Consider the following 22,943-nt stretch of genomic DNA (forward strand, 5'->3'; position numbering starts at 1 on the left):
TGATTTGCTTTGACTTATCACACATTGGAGCATCGTACCACATGAAGAATCCACATCCTCCATATCTTTGTACCAAAAATTGAACACATAATAATAAGATGTCTACAAAGAACAAATGACCGATAATCAATCTAGAAATCAATACACTATTACCTTATGTTTATTGCATCCCAAAAACCTTCTCCCCAGATTTAGATAAGTCCAAGATGTCATAATATGAGCCTCTTAACTGCAATAACAATGAACAAGAGGATCCTTCATTACTCTTGCAGTTGCGTTTCTTTACAAATCTCTACTTCTAAAATTCTAGGGCTTTGGATTTGTTGGGGATTTTAGGGTTTCAAATGAAGAATGAAGACGAAGCTCTCTGTTTGGGGCCTTTTTAGGGTTGAGATTTTCCACATGTACCTTTCATTTGTCAATCACGTGCACAACACATGATATTTCCGTCCACAAAAACTAACACCATCCAACAATTAAGGGAGAGTGTTGCAATTTAAGAAGCATGAGGTGCAATGTGTTTAATTTTAAACTTAAAGGGGTAATGTGCAAAACACACGATAGGTTGAGGAGGCAAAGTATATTAAACTTTTTTTTTTCTTAATAAAAACACTTTTTAGACTAAAAATTGACCCTAAAATGACTCTCAAATGAAGCGAATTTTGAATTTTAATGGAGCAGGTCATCTCAAGGGAACATTTTCTTTTTATCCGAACAACAATAGTTTGAAACCTATTATTGTTGCAATCAAATATCTCTAATTAAATCACATCTCACTGTATGATATTAGGATTTAATGAGAAGCATGTTAACAATCATTAATAACTAAAATACTAATTCAATTAAAAACACAATCCAAGCTAAGGATATATATATATTTTTTTTCCATATTGTTTTCTCCTACTTTAAAGTAAACTTCTTCATTTTCATTTTTCATCAAACCAATAACTTTCCTCCTAAAATTTGTAAATCATTTTCAATTATTAATTCACTTTTTCTGCATCTAGGAAATGTTTGACAACTGTTTTCAATAATAGTTTTCTATTATTTGGAATAAAGAATAGGAAAACACGTTTGATAATTAGAAAACCCTTTCTTTTTGTTTTTGTTCTTAAAAATGGAAAATATAATGTTTTTAAAGAAACATCTTTTAGTTATTTTTAACTTGTTTTCTAAGAATTGTTTTACAAAATAATTATATAGAATAATTACAAATAAAACACTAGATATAAATTTATTTTAAAAAATATATTTTAAAATATTAAAAATATTTCAAGTTTCATTTTTGTTTTATAAAACATCATAAAATAGTTTTTGAAAACCATTCTCAAAAACCATTTTTTAGAACTATTTTTGAAAATAATTATCAAACAAGGTGTTAATGTGTCCATTTGGGTTCTGTTCATTTTTTTTTTTGTTTTTAATAATAATAATAATTTTTATATAAGATATGGAAATTTTAGAGTTTTATATTCAAAAAGTAACAGCTTTATAAATATTTTTCCTTTTTCACATATTATTTAAAATATTTTATTATGCAAAATTATAATGATGATTTTTATCAACACATTATTATTTTAAGTTGAAAATTTAATATTAAATACAAAAATTTTAAAATGTACGTGTTACATGTGTTTTAGCTACTAATATGATATAAGATTAAATTTTTGAGAGAAAATAAATAAAAAGTATAATTAATAGATTATGTCTAAAAAAAGCCAAGAGAAAATAGAATATTTATGTTTTTTTTATAAAAATAAAAAATATGATAAGAGAAAAATTAATATTTGAAAATAATTAACATAATTTTTATAAATTTATTTTTGAAACTAAAAAAATGAGAAAAAGAAAAAAACAAATTCCGTATAAATAAAACAACCATTTTGAGTGATTATTTTAATTATTTTAATTTTAATTTTATATTTTTATATTAATAATGTTAATTTTTTTTAAAGTACAGTAAATCTTGTTGTTATTGGATTGGAGGCTGTGAATTAGTAAGTGATTATTGAATACGACTCTAAATTTTTAATAATTTAAAAAAGGAAACTGTACAGAAAAATTACTTGGGTAACATCGAGGGAAAGTAGGAGGAAAACCAAACCTGAATTATCCACAATTTGTATTATTATAAATTAGAAATTATTATTTTTTCGAAATTATAAGAGTGCCAAAAACTGAGACTTCCGCGGAAAGGAAGCAAAAAGGGGAGAGAAAGGAGAGAGAAAGTGAGAAAGTGAGAAAGTCATATATCTGGAGTCTCGCTCTTTCTCTGAGAATCGCCATTGATTCAAAACCCTAATTCCAGAGGGAGATAGCGAGAGAGAGCTAGGGCATTTTCATCTATGAAAAACCCTACAACTCAAGATTCAACGATCAAGGTGGAGGCGGCGTAGATGCATGTATCCGGATTCTCTTTGGATCTCAATTGGTTTCTGCAATTCATATTCACATCCTTCGTCGTCGCTTTAGGACTGCTCCATTTGGTGAAGAACACGGCGTCGAAGTACTTCGTCGTCGACGCCAATTTCGAAGGAGGAGGAGGAGGAGGAGGAGGAGAAGGAGGAGGTGCTGGGGCTGGTGACGTCTCGGTGCCCGGCGGTGGCCGGAGTGATTCCAGCATCATGCCCGGCGTCTCCGGAACCGGCGATTCCTGCCTCGTGTGCGGAAATTTGGGCACCAAGAAGTGTTCTGGGTGCAAGGCCGTTCGGTATTGGTAAGAATTGAGTTTTGCTGAATCTTTAATTGGAAAAGATGATTTGCTGGTTAATGATTGACTACTTTTAATTGTTGGCAAATTGTGAACTGGATAAAATTATACTAATTTAATGAAAGATGAACTAGAACAGGTAATAATACTAATGGAAACAGAGGATTATTAAACTGATAATGTTTAGTTGATCATGTAGTTTTAAATGGTAAACAAACAGTGAAATAAGTACTGCTCATTGATGACATAAAACTGTCTGTTGATATTGACTTTTGACCTTCTTGGTTTTTTGCAAAATTTTAAATGATACGCAATGTTTGCTTTCTTTTCCTTTTTTAAGCAATCAAGCAGTAAGCCGATAGAAAGCAACAAAGCAAATAGGAAAAGTTCATTTGAAATATTTATATGGCATAGTGTGAAGGTTGAAAACCATTGAACAGTTGTTAACAATCTGATGATGATGAAGATGAATGGGGATAAAGCCCCTGACCCAGATGGTTTGACTGTAGCCTTCTGGCAAAACGCATGGGACTTTACCAAAGAGGAGATCATGGAGATGTTTAAAGAATTTCATGAGCATAATTCCTTTGTTAGGAGCCTCAACAATACTTTTTTGGTGTTGATACCTAAGAAAAGCGGGGCGGAGGATTTGGGAGTCTTTAGACCTATCAGTCTGTTGGGGGGTCTCTATAAACTTTTGGCTAAAGTCTTAGCTAATAGGCTAAAAAAAGTGATTGGTAAGGTGGTCTCTAGTGCTCAAAATGCCTTTGTAATGGGAAGACAAATTCTGGATGCGTCCTTAATTGCTAATGAGGTGATAGATTTGTGGCAGAAGAGAAAAGAAAAGGGCCTTATTTGCAAATTGGATATAGAAAAAGCTTATGACAGCATTAATTGGAATTTTTTAATGAAGGTCCTTCAAAAAATGGGCTTTGGGAACAAGTGGGTCCCGGATGTGGAGCTGTGTGTCTTCTGCAAAATTCTCTATTCTTGTTAATGGAGTGCCAGCTGGGTTTTTCCCTAGCACTAGAGGGCTTCGTCAAGGGGATCCTCTATCCCCTTACCTCTTTGTTATGGGAATGGAGGTTCTGGACGTTCTCATCAGGAGAGCGGTGGAGGGGGGATATCTTTCAGGATGCAACATTCGGGGTGGTAGTAGAACTTCATTGAATATCTCCCACCTATTTTTTGTTGATGACACAATTGTGTTTTGTGAGGCGAGCAAAGAACAAGTCTCTCATCTAAGCTGGATTCTCTTTTGGTTTGAAGCGGCTTTGGGTCTTCGAATGAACCTAGCCAAAAGCGAAATCATTCCAGTTGGAGAAGTGGAGGAGATTCTTGAGTTGGCAGCTGAGCTAGGGTGCAAGGTGGGGTCTCTGGCCTCCCAATATTTGGGTCTCCCTTTAGGGGTCCCCAATAGGGCTTCTTCTATGTGGGATGGAGTGGAAGAGAGGGTCAGGAGGAGACTTGCGCTTTGGAAAAGACAGTACATTTCCAAAGGGGGGCGGATCACTCTTATAAAAAGTACCTTGGCTAAAAGAGTGGAGAAAACCCAAAGAGATTTCCTATGGGGGGGTGGAAACTTGGAGGGAAAAATTCATCTAGTTAAATGGGATGTGGTCTGCACAGAAAAACTCAATGGAGGGCTAGGATTAAGGAGGATAGCCACTCTGAATAGAGCCTTGTTGGGCAAGTGGACTTGGAGGTTTGCGTGTGAAAAGGATAACCTTTGGAAACAAGTGATTTCTACGAAATATGGGCAAGAGGAACATGGTTGGAGGGCTAAGAAGGCTAGTGGGGCGGCTGGAGTTGGGGTCTGGAAGGAGATTATGAAAGAATCTGAATGGTGCTGGGAAAATTTGGCTTTTCTAGTTGGGAAGGGTTCCAAAATTAAATTTTGGAAAGATAGTTGGTGCACTGATACTCCGTTGTCCCAATGTTTCAACCACCTTTTTGTCCTTGCTGTGCAGAGACGCCACGATTGAGGAGATGTGGGACCAACATTCGGGCCAAGGAGATTGGAATCTTGTTTTTGTGAGGGACTTCAATGATTGGGAGTTGGATATGGTTGGTGATCTGCTCCATACTTTGAGGGGTCATAGGCCTTCCCTGGAGGATGACTCAGTTAAATGGAGGCAAGGAAGAAATGGTCTCTTCAGGGTTAAAGAAGCTTACAGGATTTTGGACAAGCCTAATGCCACAGTGTTTCCCGCAAGGAGAATATGGGTGGATAGGGTGCCAACTAAAGTCCGCTTTTTTGCTTGGGAGGCTACATGGGGGAAGGTGCTCACTCTGGATAGACTCCAGATAAGAGGGGGTGCAAATCCCAAATTGTTGTTTTTTGTGTGGTTGTGAAGAAGAGAATGTAAATCATATTCTTTTACACTGTATAGTGACTAGAGCCCTTTGGGATATTATTTTTGGGTTGATAGATATTAAGTGGGTCCTCCCAGAAACTGTTAAGGAGGCTTTAACCTCCTGGAGGGGTTCATTTGTAGGGAAGAAAAGGAAACAGATTTGGAAATCCATTCCGTTGTGTATTTTTTGGACGGTCTGGAAGGAGAGGAATAGGTTAGCCTTTAGGGGGGGTGCGGTGAATGTTCAGAGATTAAAGAATTCTTTTGTTTGTAATTTATGGAATTGAGCCAAAGTGTATTTAGGTGAGGAGTCTTTCTCCCTTATAGGTTTCTTGGAGTGGATAGCTTCCACTTGAGGGGAGGTAGTTCTTTTTGGTCCTTTTTCTCTTTTTGAGGCTATAGCTGTCTTGTATACTCCCTGTATGCTTTGTGGCGTTTAGCCTTTCTAATGCATATCTTGTTTACTTATCAAAAAAAAAAAAACAATCTGATGATGATGGGAATTATTTTAAGTTTTTATTTTATTTTTTATATTAGCATCAAGGGAATCACCTTCAGGAAGTACATTGCTAAAACCAAGATACATGACATAGAGACAACAAAAACCTAACCATAGAAAGGAATCATATGATTTCTTTGATGGAACCAATGTAAAATGGATATTTATTTATTTATTTTTTTATGGTGGGACACGGTCATTTCATTGAACAGCAATAGCAAAAAGGTTACAAGAAGGATTAGTTATCTTTCAATCTGAAAACAAGAAAGAGCCGCTACAAAATGGTGCTTCATCAGTCCAAGGACCTAGCAGTAGATTCTTCAAGATGATGGTGGGCATGACAGAAAAACTAGTTTCTTTCTATCCTACTCTCCTTGTCCTTTGTTCTTCTGGCACACAAGATATAGCTTCACTTTCAAACTTCAAGTGCTGGAGAGTAAAGTGGACTGCTAATGAGCCAATTTTGTCAGTTTAGTCCTCTTTTTGCTGATCACAATGAGGAAAGTGAGAACTATTCACAATAAACAAAGATGGAAATATTCTTAATAACCTACTTAGCAAGAAAAGGAAAAAGAAGCGCGGGTAATAAGCTTGACAGTTGATGCCTCTTGGATGAGAGTGGAACAAATTACTAACAAGGGACCATTCACTTTTAACACTTGTAAATATTTTAACCTAAGTAGAGAACATTGTCATATGACTAATAATCACATCAAAATTAGAAATTCAAGATAAGTTGAAGTATTGAGAAAATACATAGATAGTCTAATGACTTTGACCCCTTAATATGTATGTGCAATTAAAATCATTTAACTCATGAAAGGTATTAATTCATTTTATTATAACTATTGTCAAGTTCATAGTCATCCCTATATTTTTAATATAACAACCTCAAATGTTGCACTTAAGCTAGTGGTCTAATAATATAAATTTAAAAGTTGATATAGGCATAAATAAATGAGCATATATCAATAATGTTTTCATATGTACAATTATTGATAGATACAAAATCATCTTTAGATTTATCATGTGGCAACCTTGAATATTGCACTCAAAATAGTTGTTATATCGTTTATCTCTAGTTGCTTTTTTGCATGATAATAGTACTTTACTCTATTTTGGCTTTTGATAAGCTAAAAACTATTTTTTATGTTCAATAATTTTTCTTGTATTTATTTTAATAGTTTTATTAAAAGGGCTTATGTTTTTTTTAAAAAAAGTTTAATATGGAACCAAGAAAATTTAATTTCTTGTAAAAACTTTATTTTAGCTTTTGTAGGAGGTTACTTCATGTTTAATCAAACGTTTCAAATATGAACATCGCCTCTTGATAAATTAATACTTTTACTTTGAACTCTAGCTGCAACCAAAAACAAAAAGCTATTCCAAATGGAGCTTTAATATCTATTATAACTCTTAATTGTGTGTTGGACTTTCAAAACATAAGATTTATTATGTTCATAAATAGAATAGACAATATAGCTTTGTTCGTTATAGTTCTATGACCCTAAATTAAAGTTACATATGGTCACTCAATAAATAAAAAATTGCTTTTCCAATGAGTCAAGAAGCCCCATTTGAATGTTCTAATGTATCTATTAGTATTTAGTAGTCTTTATAGGTGTAAATGATGCTTTCTTTGCTGTAACCTTATATATGTATGTATGTATGTGTGTGTTTTATCGGCAAAAACAAATATATAAAACAATGTCTAACAAAAAGGAGGTGCACCCTACCTACATATGGGTTATACAAGAGGCACCAGGAGAACAGGGGGAAAAAACAGGACCATCTAGGCGAAAAATAGTTAAATTATGCTAACCATTGTTTAGTCTATCTAAAAAGTCCATCAATGTAATGTTCTCCAACTCCTCAAGGGATCTAATGAGGTTCAATTTTTGATCGGGAAGCACTTCCTCGTTGAAAATTTGATTAATGCACTCTCTCCACATGCACCAAAGAAGCAAAACAGAGTCATTCCCCAAACCTTCCACCTCCCCTTATCCAATTCCTGAAACTTCTGTCCCAATAGGTGATCTCATAACATGTTGCACAATTTTCTAGTTTTGGCGCAATAGATTAAGATGTGTGCTGGATTTTCGCTGACTTTGCAAAGAATGAATTTATTTAACATCCATTCACCATGAGGGATTCGATAGTTAGCATCTTCCTCGACACCCCCTTCCTAGCAAAGAAACAAAATCTCGGGCACAATTGCCTCAAATTTCTTTTGTAGGCAATAACTCTCAATTTTCAGCACATAAGTTGTAAAAAGATTTTACTTGAAACTTTCCCTTTTTTAACTCTGTCCAGAGTAATGTGTTCTCCTTTGCTTTAAACTCATGGAATAGATCAACTCCATAAACTAAAACATCTCTCCGATCTCCCGATCTTGAAAAAGTCTTTTTAGCTGAATGGATCATTACACGCCATCCCCAACCTTGCCCACAAGTATGCCACTCTTATCATTCTTGGAATAGGCTAGCATGAAAAGCAATGGGAAATCCTCTTTTGAGGAGCAGTATCCAACTTATATGTCAAATTAGAATGCTCTAACCATCCATCACCAAAATAGAAGATCTAAAGATGAATTCTTCTCACCCACTTCGAAGGCCCCTCTTGCCGCTAATGTGCACCACCCTTGCTCCAACTTGCCAAACTTGTCCAATATTGCTCCATAGGCTATCACGCTTATTTTCATATTTCCACAACCATTTGCTTAATAAAGCATTGTTTAGGATATCAAATTTTCTAATACCTAAGCCCCCAAATTTTTATCCATGCACACAGTCTTCCAACCATCTAGGTGCAACTTCCTGCCCTCAACCAGTACTTCCCCCAAGAGATCACTTTGTAACTTTTCCAATCTGGTTCTCACTTTTCTGAGAATTTTAAAAAGAGGCATGAAGCATTTGGGTGGACTTGAGAGGATGCTCTTAATGTGACTTCATCTTCCCCTCTTAGACAAGTATTGCTTGATCCATGAGGCCAATCTTCGATTAGACCTCTTCTCTACCTGATCTCATACAGTACTAGACTAATGAGGAGCTCCTGAAGCCAATCCAAGATAGGTGGCAGGGAGGGTCTCAATCCTGCAAGCAAACAAATATGCCAACCTATCCACCTTGTTTACTTCACCAGCAAGCATCTTCTCACATTTTTGCAAGTTAGTTTTCAGTCTTGACACGAGTTCAAAGCAAAGCAACACCCATTTCCAATATCTTAATTGCTCCATATCTGTCTCATAGAAGAGTAAGGAGTCATTAGCAAACAATAGATGAGAGATTTCCAATTGTTATTCCTCATTGCATTCTACTTTAAAACTACTAATAAAACCCCCTTACACGGCTCTGGAGATGAGGTAACTAAGGGTCCACAATCAGCACAAACAGGTAAGAGGAGCGAGGGTTACCTTGCTGAAGACCTCTGAAACTCTAGGAAAATCCATACTTGAAAGAAGCAATTGTTTGATTGGCGGCTACGAGGAACCATACTAGCGTTATTTATCAAACAACTCAACTAGGCCATTGACATGTCACACCTCTATGGTGAATGATGCTACTACTCTCTCTCAATCACCACTCGCTAAGCCCCTATATTTTTTCCAGGCCTAGCTGCTTAGTCATTTGTTTTTTATCGAGGTATTTCATATTTGTGCCAAGAATGTCCACGTCATATAACTGAAAATGTCTGTTTTAGTACTTTTATCTCTGTTGAAAAATTTCTCTATATTTTGTTGCTTTTGTATAGCTGGAGTCCTAAATTGGATATATATATATATATATATAAAAGAAATTTCTACATCCCTATGAAAGGGTTTAAGGTTTTGGTATTTTCTCCCTCCATAAATAACATTTCCAATCTCCTAGGAGATGTGTTTCTTGAAACAAGCTGACCCCTCATGACTCATGAGTTGTTTGCAATTTTCTTAGCAAGCATGATGGTGGTTGACATCCACAACTCTGATGGTGGTTAACATCTCCTCTGACTCTATCCTGTAATATTGCTAAATGTCTACTTTCCCGTAGTGTTGATAAATTATATTGGTGGATGTCTCATGGCAGCATGAATTTTGGGTTTCTTCCTTAATGATTGATTATGGTGAAAAAAGGAAAAGAAGTGCAAATCCATAAGAGAATTCTAAAAAAAGATAAAATTAATTTTTATTGAGTAATTAAATAACAATCTCCCCATCAATAGGTGATACACTGATGTGAGGTGAAGATGCTTAAGTGAGTCTCCTCTCAAAGAGGTATGCAGACAACCGTTGGGATACCCTTTTGATAAGAAAGCACCAAAGCCAACAAATGAATGTGGGGAAGTGACCTATTATTCTTTCATTCAACTTAGGAGGTAGATGTGTTCTGCTTGAGATGGATAGGAGAACTTCCTTTTGCTTTTATCACTGATAAGCATCCACTCTTGTGAGCATCTGCAATATGCGAACATATGCTCATGGAGTAGACATTCCTCTGGTTGCCATTGTGTTCTAGCATGAGGGAGGAAAACAAGAGGCAAAGGCTGCATAAGCCACTTGGTATTAGAATGATATGTGGCTCTCCATTAATAATTCTACATGGGGTGCCAAAATTATAACCACAACAATTGGCGGGCAGTGGTAACTTTTCTTTTGCACCATCAGGGTAGTAGGAGCCTCTAGGCTTTTAGAATAGTATACTGGTGGTATAGCCTTGATATGTAGTAACATCCCTGGAGTAGTGTCAAAAAAAAAAAAAAAGATTCAACAGTAAGTAGGTCAATGATAGGTCTCCTTTTGCAACACTAGTGGCCCTGGGAGGGCATTAACATTGTATCTACAATGATATAGATGTAGGTGCTTCATTGGTGTTCTTGGTGGGAGAAGTGGAGAATATCCTTTTTATGCTTGAGAGAGAAATTTGAATAGGTATTAGTAATGGCAGCAAGTGACACTGTAATAAAAGTGGTCTCATTCATGATGTGGCCTGTGAGAATTGGAGTGGTGTTGTTAATGACATGACCTGTGAGAATCAATCAAGGTATCACTAATCCTGTGTCATGGTGGTCATGTGGTCAGTGTTCATATATGTATGTGAGCTCCTAACTCATGAACTTTGAACCACTGCTTATGCCTTATAATCCTAGCCATTCAAATAACTTAAAACAATCATTATATATGTTTTTCTACCTCAGTTTCTTTTTTATTGTGAAGTTTCATTTCTAGCTGCTGTTTCATGCTATGATATTGCTTAGATTGGCAATTTCTTATTTGATAGACATTTAATATTTTTCTATCTCACTTTGTCCAGCTCACAAACATGCCAAGCCACTCACTGGAAATCTGGGCACAAGACGAAATGCAAGGATTTTCAGTTATCAGGCAAGGCAAATTTGGCTGACTCCACTACTCACTCTGGAAGAAAAGCTTCTGGTGTTGGGGTTAATAATTCTAATGGAATTGCCCTTGTTCCTAGTAGTGGAACCTCTAAGATTCTTAAACAGTCGAAAGAGGTAAATGACTTTCTTAATGTTATTTTTTATTAACAGGTAACTACTCTATCAGAAATCAGTAATGCATACTTATATTTTCAGATTCTTTTCCCCTATGATGAGTTTGTTGAATTTTTCAACTGGGACAAGCCTGGATTCCCTCCTTGTGGGCTTATAAATTGTGGAAACAGGTTTGATATTTACCATATTCACGCTTTGTTATAATTTCACCTGTTGGGAGCTTTAACAGTCTTGGAACCTACACATGCACACCATACGTGCACAAACCCCATCCCAAACATATCATAAACATATTCATATTGGGATTTTGTACAGAAATTTTTATGCAAAATTTCTTTTCTTGTGCAGTTGCTTTGCCAATGTAGTTCTGCAATGTCTTGCATACACTCGGCCACTTGTTGCCTACTTGTTGGAGAAAGGCCACCGGAGACAGTGTAAATACATAGATTAGAATGCATAGTTTAGAACTACTCAGCTTTTGTTTTTTAGGTGTGCAATCATTGCTCACCCATAAGATTGTGGTTTCTTGTTCATCAGGTAGACGGAATGATTGGTGTTTTCTTTGTGAATTTCAAGTCCATGTTGAAAGAGCAAGCCACAGTCCTCAACCCTTTTCACCAATCAATATCCTATCTAGGTTACCTTCTATTGGTGGTAATCTAGGCTATGGAAAACAAGAGGATGCTCATGAGTTTATGAGGTTCTTGTTACTTGATTTAGTTGTGTTTCTTTATTATAAGGAGGGTTCATCTCTGGTTCAATGTGACAATAATTTTCTGCCTTTTGTAGGTTTGCTATCGATACAATGCAATCAGTTTGCCTTGATGAATTTGGAGGTGAAAAATCGGTTCATCCAAGCTCTCAAGAAACGACCCTCATTCAACACATATTTGGTGGCCACCTCCAATCTCAGGTTAAACTTCCTATTATAAAAATTGTGTCATTGGCTGTTATAAAAATTGTGTTACCGTTTGTTGTTATAAATGTTGTGTTATCATCTGTATGCATATCATGCAGCACCATAGATTTTTTGGTATGCCACTACTTGGGGCCCGGTGTGGTCTCTGATTTGGCTTAGAAGTGAATACACTGTATGTCTCTTTTAATCAATCACTTCAAAGAAGAGAGTGGATGCTATTCTTAGTTTTAAAGTCTAAGTATGCTTTTTGTTTATTTGTAAGTTCTTATTGGGCTTAAAAAGGTGCTTTTAGCTTCTAAAAAACCAATTCAAGCAGGGCACTACTATTTATTTTTATTTTTATTTTTGGTTTTTGCACTTCACCCACTCATGCTTGATTTAGTAGCTGCCTTCTTGCTTTATACAAATACAACTCATACATGTATGAAGAATACTTTTCATGTTTTTCCATATTTTCCCTCTGCTGTAGGAAATGAAGTTTTCACTACTGTAGGGATTACTCAATTCATTGTTGATGTCTATTTTTTTTTACCTCAGTGTGGTATTGATTTTATCTTGGCACTGTATACTTGGAAATTCACTAATATTTTCATTTAGTTGTTATAATGAGGGATGAACTGAAGTTCTTTGTTCTTCCATGAGATGGTAGCTAACCCTTTAGGTGTTTGGAGCAACCATCATGATTCTCGAATTTTTTCCACGCAGAGTCACTATAATCTAACAATTCTTTATATATTTCAACTAGAATTCGCAGATAATTGGCTAATGGTTCTATAGATTTCCTTAAGACTTTAATTTAGAAAGTCTTAAGGCCAACCAGAAGTCTTAAGAGTTCAAAAACTCTAAATATGTTAAACAATTGTTGATGAACATACAACTAGCAAATTAAAAAGAAATTAATTTTTAAGTCCCCTGATAAAAGCTGTTCATATTCCTTCAAAGGGGTTATATTTTAGAGAGAAGGCAAACCTCAAGCTATGAAGGCAGTATCTTAGGCCTTGTGGCATGATATTAAGGTGATGATGCCTCATTGCTGTGCCCTGAGACATTTCCCTTTAACTTAGTGTTGAGCTGAGTTTTAAGGTGTAAACTTCCAAAAGCATTTCGAGACTATGATTCTCCTTTGAGGTCTTTACTATTGGACTAGACACGCTTCTTGTGGTTAAATAATGCCTGACATATTAAATTTGTTGTAATGAAGGTATTTATTCCTTGGAAGATAGGAATGAATGATGGGAAGTTAATGAACAGATTCTGGATCATTTGATTTTGCTATAAGTCTATAATACGGGCAGTTGTGATTCCTTTTGGTGTAATGGCAATTGTGTCTTGTTGGTAGGATGATGGCCTTGAACGTATTACTAAGCCTGCTATTTGAGTAGGGATTCCTTGTTTTGAAGTCAAGTACCAGTCTCTCTCATGCTCTTCTGTTAGCTTGAGGTTTGCTCGATAGCCTTCATTGAATTAAAAGGAGACGTTGAAATATAAATTATTTACATTCTTAAACATTGAAATATAAATTATTTACATTCTTACCTTTGCTTTAGCTTCTCTTCATGTTTCTCACATGCTCTTTTACCTATCACACCCATAAGTGAGTCACAAATTTGTCAGCTTGAGATTTGGCTGATAGCCTTTGTTGAATTAATGGAAATGTTGAAACATAAATTACTTCCAGTTTTACTTTTCCCTCTTAAGTTCTCTTCAACACGACTCCTAAGTATGTGAACCTATTTTTTCAGGTCATATGTACAAAATGCAGTAAGATATCAAATCAGTATGAGAATATGATGGATTTAACTGTTGAAATTCACGGTGATGCTGCATCTTTGGAGGAATGCCTAGACCAATTCACTGTCACAGAGTGGCTTCATGGAGAAAATATGTACAAATGTGACGGGTATGGGTGCTTTTGTTTCTGTCACACCTCAAAAATAGGGAACCTTTTTTTTTTTGGATACCAAAGGAAAGAAAAAAAGAAAAGAAAAAGATATTTAGCTTGTTCACAGTTGCATTGTTGGCATATCTTGTGCTTCTAAGAACTTGGATTTACTCTCTCATATTGATTGTATCTGAGGAGAGAATATTTGTCTTATCCTGAGAACTTGGAAAACTGGTGGAGGTTTTATATGCACCAGTTATTCCTCATTTCTATCAAAGACAGTGATTGAAGGAGTAAATTTAACTTGGACCATTATCTATTTGGACAATTAGGGAAATGGTATAACTGAAAAATTAACCATTTTAAAAAATAAAATTCATTTTAGTGGGCAGGGATTTTAAGGAAAATAGTAGACTTACTGCTACAAGATATAGAATAACCATTTAAATTTTTAGATAGTTATTCACATCTCTATATATTAAGAAAGTCAATGCTTTATAATCTCTCTTCAAGGGTCATATTCTTATAAACTTTTAAATACTCAAAATACCAATTTCAATCCACTGGTTCAATTTGTCTCTTCTAATCTAAGAAAGAAAACACCTCATTCTCTCTCCTATGGCTCCTTTTTTAAAAAATTATGACCAATTATATCCCTCTTTTTCAATTCCGAATTTACAGAGATCAAAAAGTGTCTAAATTGGTATTTTAGATGTCAAAATTATTGAACAGAAACCACTGTCCTAAGATCTGTCTTGGAGATACTTGACAAACAATCAACAAAACTGGCAAGACAAAGGAATTTATGCATTCTTGGTAATTATATGTGTTTAGCCTGAATACTACTCTCTGCTGTCCTTGTTTGACCTTTTGACTATGTATGTCCCATACATATGTCCTTGCAAACAGTCCAAAGAAGGCCAATTTTGGTCCATTTTTTTTCTTTTATACTCTCCAGTTTAGTCCTGAACCCTGGTCAGATTTAGGGGAATTTAGTTGGGCTAATGTTGTGATTTAGGATCCTAAAAAGAAAATGTTGTGATTGCTTTGAATTTATCATTGATATATCACATCAAAGTTCTGTGCTTGCTGTGGCAGCTTATTGTCTCATATTTGAATGTGATTTATATCTACTGTCTGCAGATGTAATGACTATGTGAAGGCATCCAAGCGTCTTACTGTTCGACATGCTCCAAATATTCTTACTATTGCTTTAAAAAGATTTCAGGTTTGAGCTTTTTTTTTTTTTTGCTATTTTATATGTGTTATGTGTATTACACAAGCTCCTGCTATAGTTTAAAATGGTTTAGTTGTATTAAACTTCAATTTCAAAATATAGTAAAAAATATGGATCTCTTGGAAAAAAAAAGAAAAAGGAAAAAATCAAATACAGCTTAAGTTGGTCTTGATTTTTTTGGTGAATTGAATGCTTGAATGAACATGTCTTTTATTGTTTCTTGTATGATTTCTGAAAAAGTTGTTATGACTCTTTCCAGAGTGGGAGGTTTGGGAAACTTAACAAGAGAGTCACTTTCCCTGAGACTTTAGATCTTAGCCCTTACATGAGCAAGGCAGTTGTTGGTACAGATGTTTACAAGCTATATGCAGTTGTTGTGCATTTGGACATGCTAAATGCATCATTTTTTGGCCATTATGTTTGCTACACCAAGGATTTTGGTGGAAACTGGTACAGGATTGATGACTGTAAGGTAAAGTTCTCTCTTTCTGACCTAGTTTAAGAGTTCGTATTCTTATACTTCTAGGATTCCTGTAACTAAGAAATATGCTTTGTGAATCTGACAATTATATCAAACTTGTACCCCATGGACATCATAGCCTCCGAATTTCACATATTATTGGACATTGGTGACACTTAGGGTGAATTTGGTACGTTAGAATAGGAATGAAAATAGAATGAGAATGAAGGTGAATTACAATACCATGTGGAAGAGCAGAATCAAAATCCTAGCAAGAGTGAGATTTTGTTTCCATAAGAATGAACTATTGATTCCTATATCCCTTTCTATAGAACCATCCAAACAACACTAATGAATTGGAAATGGAATGGATTTTTTTTTTTTTTTGAGTGGAAACGCCACACAGATGTATTAATATAAAAAGAAGTACAAGAAGAAGGATGAGAAATCCTCCCACCAAAGACAACTAAAATACAAGAAAAAATGGAATGGATTTCCCATTCCCATTTTGTATTCCATTGCTCCAAACATCCTTGAAGTGCAAACATCTTTGAAATAATGTATAGCTTAATATAAAGATGGCTCAGATGTCTGATCAAGGCACATTTGTGGAAACTGCAATAGATATATGGCCTTGGTGAATATGGGTCTCAGATAGACTTTTTGATGAGTTAAAATGTTGCAAGTCTTACACTGGATGGAGACGTAACCCTCCCTACAACCTGGGCACACATATGTATGCATACATGTACTTGAATTCTTAGTTACTTCTGACCTAATCTGCATCTTTTCTCAGGTTACAAGGGTTGAATTGGACGATGTGCTCTCGCAGGGGGCTTATATGCTCTTATATAGCAGGTAAATCTTTGCATCCAAATGCTAGCAATATCAGATCATCCATAGCTGCACACTTTACATGCGATCCACCTTCTTCATTCATATGGATTTCAGTAGCCAGGTGCCTCAGAGTGATACATGGTCTTTAAATTGGAATTTTTAATGGCTAAACCTATTCTGTTAAATTACCCATTTAAGGAAATTAAAATGTGGTTGTTTTTTTAAATAAAAAATTCTGTAGAGGGAAAAGCCAACAGCCAGATCACCAGTTTGACATCCAAAGGGAAAACACGAATGGTTTGGGAAACAAGTCTTTTAGCTCAGAATCTGAGTTGATTGTAACAGCTTTTTCTTATCAGTATGAACCTGCCACTCATATGTAATCCCACAAGATCAAGAACAAATTTTATGTTTTGAAAAGTCAAGAAGCTAGGAATACCATTTAGGTTTGGCAGTTAGAAAAATTGAGTATTATTGAATTAACTCTTAACCTTAGGTGGGTTGGTTTGGTTTACAAGTCAGCCCAAGTCCAAGCTGTCTCAAAGGCCGTGTATGTGAAGCTCTGTTCAGCCCAATCATGGTAGTTAAAGATGTGCCTTACGCGCTTAGGCCCAAGGTGCAGCAGCTCCCCAGCTGCCCCAGCTGTGGTGGCAGGGGTGCACCTATCCAAAAGGACCCACCTCATTTTATTCATTTTGGCATTGTTTAGATACACTTTCTCTTTTTCTTTTTTGAAAACATAAAGGAGTAGTGACTCCTACATAAAATGAAGGGACTCTTATACAAAAAGTAGAAACTTATTTTATGTTAAAAACTGTTAAAGTTTGTAGTAGTAAAATTTTTTAGTACTTTTTTCTAAACTGTTTTTGAAAACTACTATGGTAAGTCTACTATTTGTAAAAGAGTTTCTGCTTTTTGAATAGGAGTCACTACTCTCTTTTGTTTTTAAAGATAGAAAATAGGAAGTGTATCTAAACAACATGTTAATTATTTTTTTCACATTTTTATTCTTAGATTCTTTTTTATCGTTATACTGTTTACTGAAATCTTATATAATTTGCATTGCCTTTTGTTGGATGCTTCTTTTTAATGCTTGGAATTTTGAATCTTTTGTTGATTAGACTGAAATTTACATCATATGTGGTGATATATGAATGTGTAAGAAATGTTTGCATGTCTAAATTTACAATATTTTATAAAATTAACATGCTCCTTAAGTTGTACCTCACTTTGTTCAATTGTGTGGTTAGGGTTGTGCCTTGTGCTTAGGCTCCATGATACCTTTGTCACTGAGGTGGGTTTTGCACCTCCAGAACTATAAGCCCAAGATGTCTAACCCTAGTTTAATGTAAGCTTAATTTTCTGTACTTTGTTTGAATCAGCCAAGTTAGGGTCAAGTTTCAGTTGTCTTGGTTATCATGCTCTAGTCCAGCAGTTCCAGGAAAGTTATAATAAAAAGTAAAAATTATAAAAACGACCTTAAACCATTGGTACTAATACTTAACATGGAGACTCTCACCCCCAAAATTAAGTACAGGGTAAAATAAACAAAACACTTGTGAGCTATATGGGTAGTGATACTTCCCTATGGTCATTTGTCAGTGCATATCTGTAGCAACTAAAAATTTTCAAAATTATCTTGTATTGAAGTTTTAAGGTGGTTGTTGGTTGGTGTCAATATATCTAGTGACAAAAAGGTTTCAAAAATTGTTTGTGCTTGGGACTAGAGTTGGGGTAAGAAAATGGTTCCTTGAATTTAGGGTAATCAATGCAGACTGGTAATTCATGCCCACATCTGTTCTCAAAATGCAGATCTGCACTCTGAGCAGAAAAACAACACCCCAAGTTGGCAGAATGATGAACCTCCATAATAATGTTCCTAAGTTCTGTTTTCATTCTTGTCAGTGTAATCTTTCCAAGTTACAGAGTCTCATACATGAAGACACGTGTACGTGTATAACAGAAAAGAAGTTTGGGCTTTCTGGTCTCTGTATTAGATAATTAGGGATTTGATAAGACGATTTCATACTGGGATTCTTCACACCCACGCACATGCAGATGTGTGTTTTATTTCTTTCTACTTATGTTGGATTGGCTGGAGAGTAGTTCTTATTGTGTGTGCCTCTATGTGTTCAAACAGTTAAAGCACACCTTATTTTTCCTCTTCCATAAAAGGAAAAAGAAACAATACTATCCACAAACTGTCTTTTTTGGCCTTTGATATAAATATAAAGGGCATGTCTCTTGCCTTAATATCACTGATACTTCCTCTCTCCACAATATCATCAAATATGTCATCATCATCTCTCTCTCTCTCTCTTTCTTTTCTTTGTGTGTACATGTGTGGAGATATTCATGAAATATCCTTAACATATCTTCGAAATTTTCGTAGCTTACATTTAAATTTCCAGAGCTTCTTTCTTTATTTCTTTGTACTTTTCTTCCTATGCTGTGTAAAATTATTCATACTCAAGAGATGAACATTTATTGACACACTTTAATGTTCAATTATATGGGCTGTTAATAAAAATACATTGTGGGCATACTCATCAAGCACGGATTTAGCTCCACACAGCATACACTATTATTCATATTATCATGTGTCTGGATGGTCATGTTTCTGTCAATACCTGTATTTTGATTCTTGCTTTTAGATAAACATGTGGATGCTTGTAAATGATATTTTCTTTTATTGGATAGGGTTTGTGTTCGATCATCATGTTTGAAGACCACGGAACCTTTTAAAAAAGAGAATGAGCAAATGGTGGAAGTGGCCCAAGAAGTGGAGCCTTGCTCAAAACAACCAGTTGAATGCTTCACTAAAGCAGAAAAGAGTAATCATGTTGAGAGTTCCAGGTTCCTGCCTTCTGAGAGTAATGCATGTTCAAAGGTTTCTAACTGTGAAGAGTTGTCTTTCAGAACTAACTATGAAATTGTAAGAAAAGATTCAGAGGACGTGGATATGATTAATCCTGAGTTATGCTCACCAGTTTCAAGGGATAATGAAGTTGTCGACAATGGACATTCTAATCCTGAAGAAATTGCTGTGCTTGTTGACCATACCCCTAGAATGGTTTCAGGTTTTGCTTCTACAAGTGAGATTTCTTCAACTGAAGTTCATTATCCAAAATGCAAATCAGTCTCTAGTTCTGATGTTGAAGAGGGTGGCAGAGCCAAGAGCACTTGTGTGGATGAGGTTATGTCATTGGCATCTTCAACCGAGAACTCTGTCCCCACTCAAAATGGGGCCTGTGGAAGGGCTGAAACGTCTCATGAAGTTTCTGCTGCTCCTAGAAGCACAGTTAAAGGAACCCTGGATGAAACAAAACCTGTTAGTTCTGAAGGTTTGGCAATTTCCTTTGTGGACAATCTGGAAAGGAATAAATGGGGAAAGGATGTACCATCTTCTAGCTGTTGTACTGATCATGGTGGGGGAAAATTGACAGGGCAGAACTCTTCCTCTGACACAAAGCTAAAGCCTTTATTTTCTCCTGGTTTTCTTGGGAAGCGACCCCGGAATAAATCCACGAAGAGAGATGGGAAAGCCTCAGAAGAATGCCATGAAGTTGCTACTGCCGGCAAGGTGAGCAGCAACTGTAATGGAATTGCCAAACCTGGTTTTCCTCATCAAAGGAGTGGTGAGTTAAACAATGAGGCACAAGCTCTTTCAAACTACAATAATTTACCCTCTTCTAGTTTTGTTGGGGAACAACCCCAGAAGAGTCTGAATGAGGATGAGATGGTCAGCATTGAATTTAGTGAGTCAGTTATTCCTTGTGAGGAAGATGGTAATTTTGTTACTGCCAATGAGAGCTCTAATAACATTACTATGGGGGGTGCAGAAGAAAGCAAGGGACGAAACAAAGATTGCTCCATTAATAGTGGCTCTATCTGTTCCCTTGATAATGCATTAGCTGAGAAATTATTGGCTATTGATGGGGAAGTTCATGAAGGGGGTGCAATCACTCATTCTGGAGTAATGGGAACAAAGTCCAAAGATCTGGCTGAACGAGGGCTGTAACCTGTTGTGGACACAGTTAAAGGATTAACAGGTTACCATTCTGCTGGAAGTGTCTTATTCATTTTGAGATTGAATTGGAGAAGATTCTGGAAACCATGATGATTCCTGGTAATAGACTTGCAGAAGCCTGACTGTGGTAGAACCTTGTAGTTAATGATATTTCAGTTCAGCGTGAAAAAAGATGCCAGCGGCAAGAGCTATGTTATCTTAGTGGACTTGCTGTTAGCTGAATTGGAGTGGTGTTCCTATATTCTGGAGGTTCAAATGGAAGAGAGCAGACATGACTTGTGACAATTTATAATAATGAAGGTGCATTTTTTTTTTCTTTTACTTTTTAATTCTTATTTATTTATACTTTCTAATGATCCGATCACCACTAAGGAGAAGGCTGAGCCGGTCAATTTTTGTCTGAGGTTTCATTATTTGTAGAAATCTTGGATCCTAATGTATCATTTTTAGGTAAACTCGTTTAACTTTGACAATGCAAAGATGTCATTGGACATTGTGGGGGGAATACCCGTTTCTAAATAATACCACTTGTTATGTCTCTATGTTGTTATTCATGACTGCTGAAACCATGGAAAAATATAACTTTGTGATTGCAAATATTTAGGAGTAGTAGTGATCAGTTGGGGAATAAAAGGCCTAAATGATGGTGGGAACCCCTGTTTTATTGTCACTATATCCAGGGTAGTGTTAATAAAATGCAAGAGAGAACAAGATGGAGAAATCTGACTGGTTTATTTTTCTGTTACTATCATAAAATAAGTGTGATGAGGAGAAATGGCATATTACATGCCTTAGATCGTTGTTATTAGCAGTTACAGAAAGTAATGGAATGGATGATGAGGAGTGATACGATGTTCCTATGCTATTTTATCTTACTACTTTTCTATTGTCATAGGTGTTGGAACCAACTACCCAGGATCAGGAATAAGTTTCAAGGCTTAATAAAGACAACAAACAAGCAAAGAAGCTTGGATTGAACTCTACTCACCTACTAAAGCTACTGCCTCGCACAAATCCAAAATTTTACTTCTAATTCCATAATTGGGGCAAGATTCAGAGCAAAGAAGTTTCACCCACACCTCTTAATTCACAGATTTCCGCCTATGTGTTTTGACTTGCATAACCATAAGCTACGTTAATGTCACTATCATGTGTACACATTCCTTCACTACTACACCGACCAATACACCCATCGTATATATATGTAAGATTTTGTTTCATCTTCATCAGCATGATGATTCTAGTTGCAACCTTACGGGACGAATCCAACCCTACCCCCAAGGGATACATCATGGAATTGCCCACCATTGTATTCACCACAACCGAATAGGAAATTATTGAAACCATGGGTGGAAGTCAAGGTTAGCTTTATCTTAAGCAAAGAATTTAATAGAGTAGGACTGGTAGCCGTACTATAAGTGGTAAACACAAGTGGTAGTGGAGCAGGGCGGGGAGTTGGCGGTGGCATGTTGGTGAGGTACAAGAGATATTGGTGTTTGATGTGGACACAGAGGGGTTGAAGATTGGGTCATGTTGTTTATAGCAATAGGTCGTGGCCTTAAAGCCCTTTAAATTGCCTCCACCTGCAGGGTTCTTGGCTAACCTCGATTGAATTGAGGCGACCCCAGACTGGTCTTGAGCGAGAATTGGCCTTGTGCTGGCTGAGCTCCGCTTTGAGCGTGGTCCATGTTTGTGAACCACTTCTAGCTATGCCCTTTTGTCGAATGATCTTAGAAAATGAATTGACGGAGTAATCTTTAGCAAAGTTTTGTTCCCAACCTATTGATTCCTCCCCTTTCTCTCCTTTTTTTTTTTGTCTTTCTTTCTCTGCACGACACATCACAGCGTATTGTCTATGAATATGAATGAAAGGGAGAGATAAAAGTTAAAACCTTTGGGAGAGCGGATGCAAACAGTTGACGGTATGAGAGAAGTGATTTAGACAGTATGACGAGTGAGGTGGACATGTTGGCTTCCTACTTCCTGTTTTTTCATCACTTTTTTCCCCATTTTGATATTATCATTTTCATTTTTTCCCTTTTCTTTAGCTTTTATATCATAAACTTTTAAATATATTAAAATTTCTTAAATAAAATCATAAATTGATTAGTAAATAATAACTTAATTACTTATATATACCAAGAAAAATATTCAATATCATCGATAATTTTATTATTCAACTATAAAATTTTGTTGAAGAAAATAATAAATTTATGGCATAAAAGTATCATAGATTAATTTAAGTTTTTATATTTTTATTAATTAATTTTTTTTCCTATTATTTGAAAAAAGGGTATCCCTCGTGGACCAAGTTTGTGGGTCTGCACCTCTCATTCACCTTTAACCACATCAAGAAGAGAAGAAGACACACCAGTGTTTTCACTACAAACCCTAAATTGGTTGTATTGAAGCATTTACAAATCCTAAATTGCCCACACACGTACGAACATGTCTTTGAACAATGAGAACGTAACTGTACAACCAGCAACTCATCAGAGATGGGAATATTTTACTTGTCTTGG

The 22,943-nt window shown here is 35.8% G+C and overlaps 1 protein-coding gene across 2 annotated transcripts; it reads left to right on the forward strand.

Annotated features, from left to right (window-relative positions):
- Positions 1-2,177: 2,177 nt before the first annotated feature.
- Positions 2,178-20,961, forward strand: LOC100246913 (ubiquitin carboxyl-terminal hydrolase 18). Of its 2 annotated transcripts, XM_002271804.4 has the most exons (11): positions 2,178-2,716; positions 10,855-11,056; positions 11,138-11,226; positions 11,405-11,490; positions 11,594-11,756; positions 11,846-11,969; positions 13,718-13,875; positions 15,001-15,085; positions 15,354-15,566; positions 16,351-16,412; positions 19,092-20,961. In XM_002271804.4, the coding sequence occupies exons 1-11, from the start codon at positions 2,397-2,399 to the stop codon at positions 20,410-20,412; spliced, it is 2,823 nt and encodes a 940-aa protein (XP_002271840.2). In that variant the 5' UTR covers positions 2,178-2,396; the 3' UTR covers positions 20,413-20,961. The 2 variants fall into 2 exon arrangements, with proteins under 2 accessions (XP_002271840.2, XP_059592284.1); XM_059736301.1 differs by lacking the exon at positions 15,354-15,566.
- The last annotated feature ends 1,982 nt before the right edge of the window (positions 20,962-22,943 follow it).

This window comes from Vitis vinifera, chromosome 4 (genome assembly GCF_030704535.1).
Source record: "Vitis vinifera cultivar Pinot Noir 40024 chromosome 4, ASM3070453v1".
In the NCBI taxonomy this organism is placed as follows: Eukaryota; Viridiplantae; Streptophyta; class Magnoliopsida; order Vitales; family Vitaceae; genus Vitis; species Vitis vinifera.

Bases quoted from the DNA above. Each gene is read 5' to 3' on its own strand.
- LOC100246913 (XM_002271804.4), top strand. From the start codon at position 2,397: ATGCATGTATCCGGATTCTCTTTGGATCTCAATTGGTTTCTGCAATTC. The intron at 11,057-11,137 runs GTAAATGACTTT...TTATATTTTCAG, and splicing joins TTCTTAAACAGTCGAAAGAG to ATTCTTTTCCCCTATGATGA. The intron at 16,413-19,091 runs GTAAATCTTTGC...TTTATTGGATAG, and splicing joins TATATGCTCTTATATAGCAG to GGTTTGTGTTCGATCATCAT.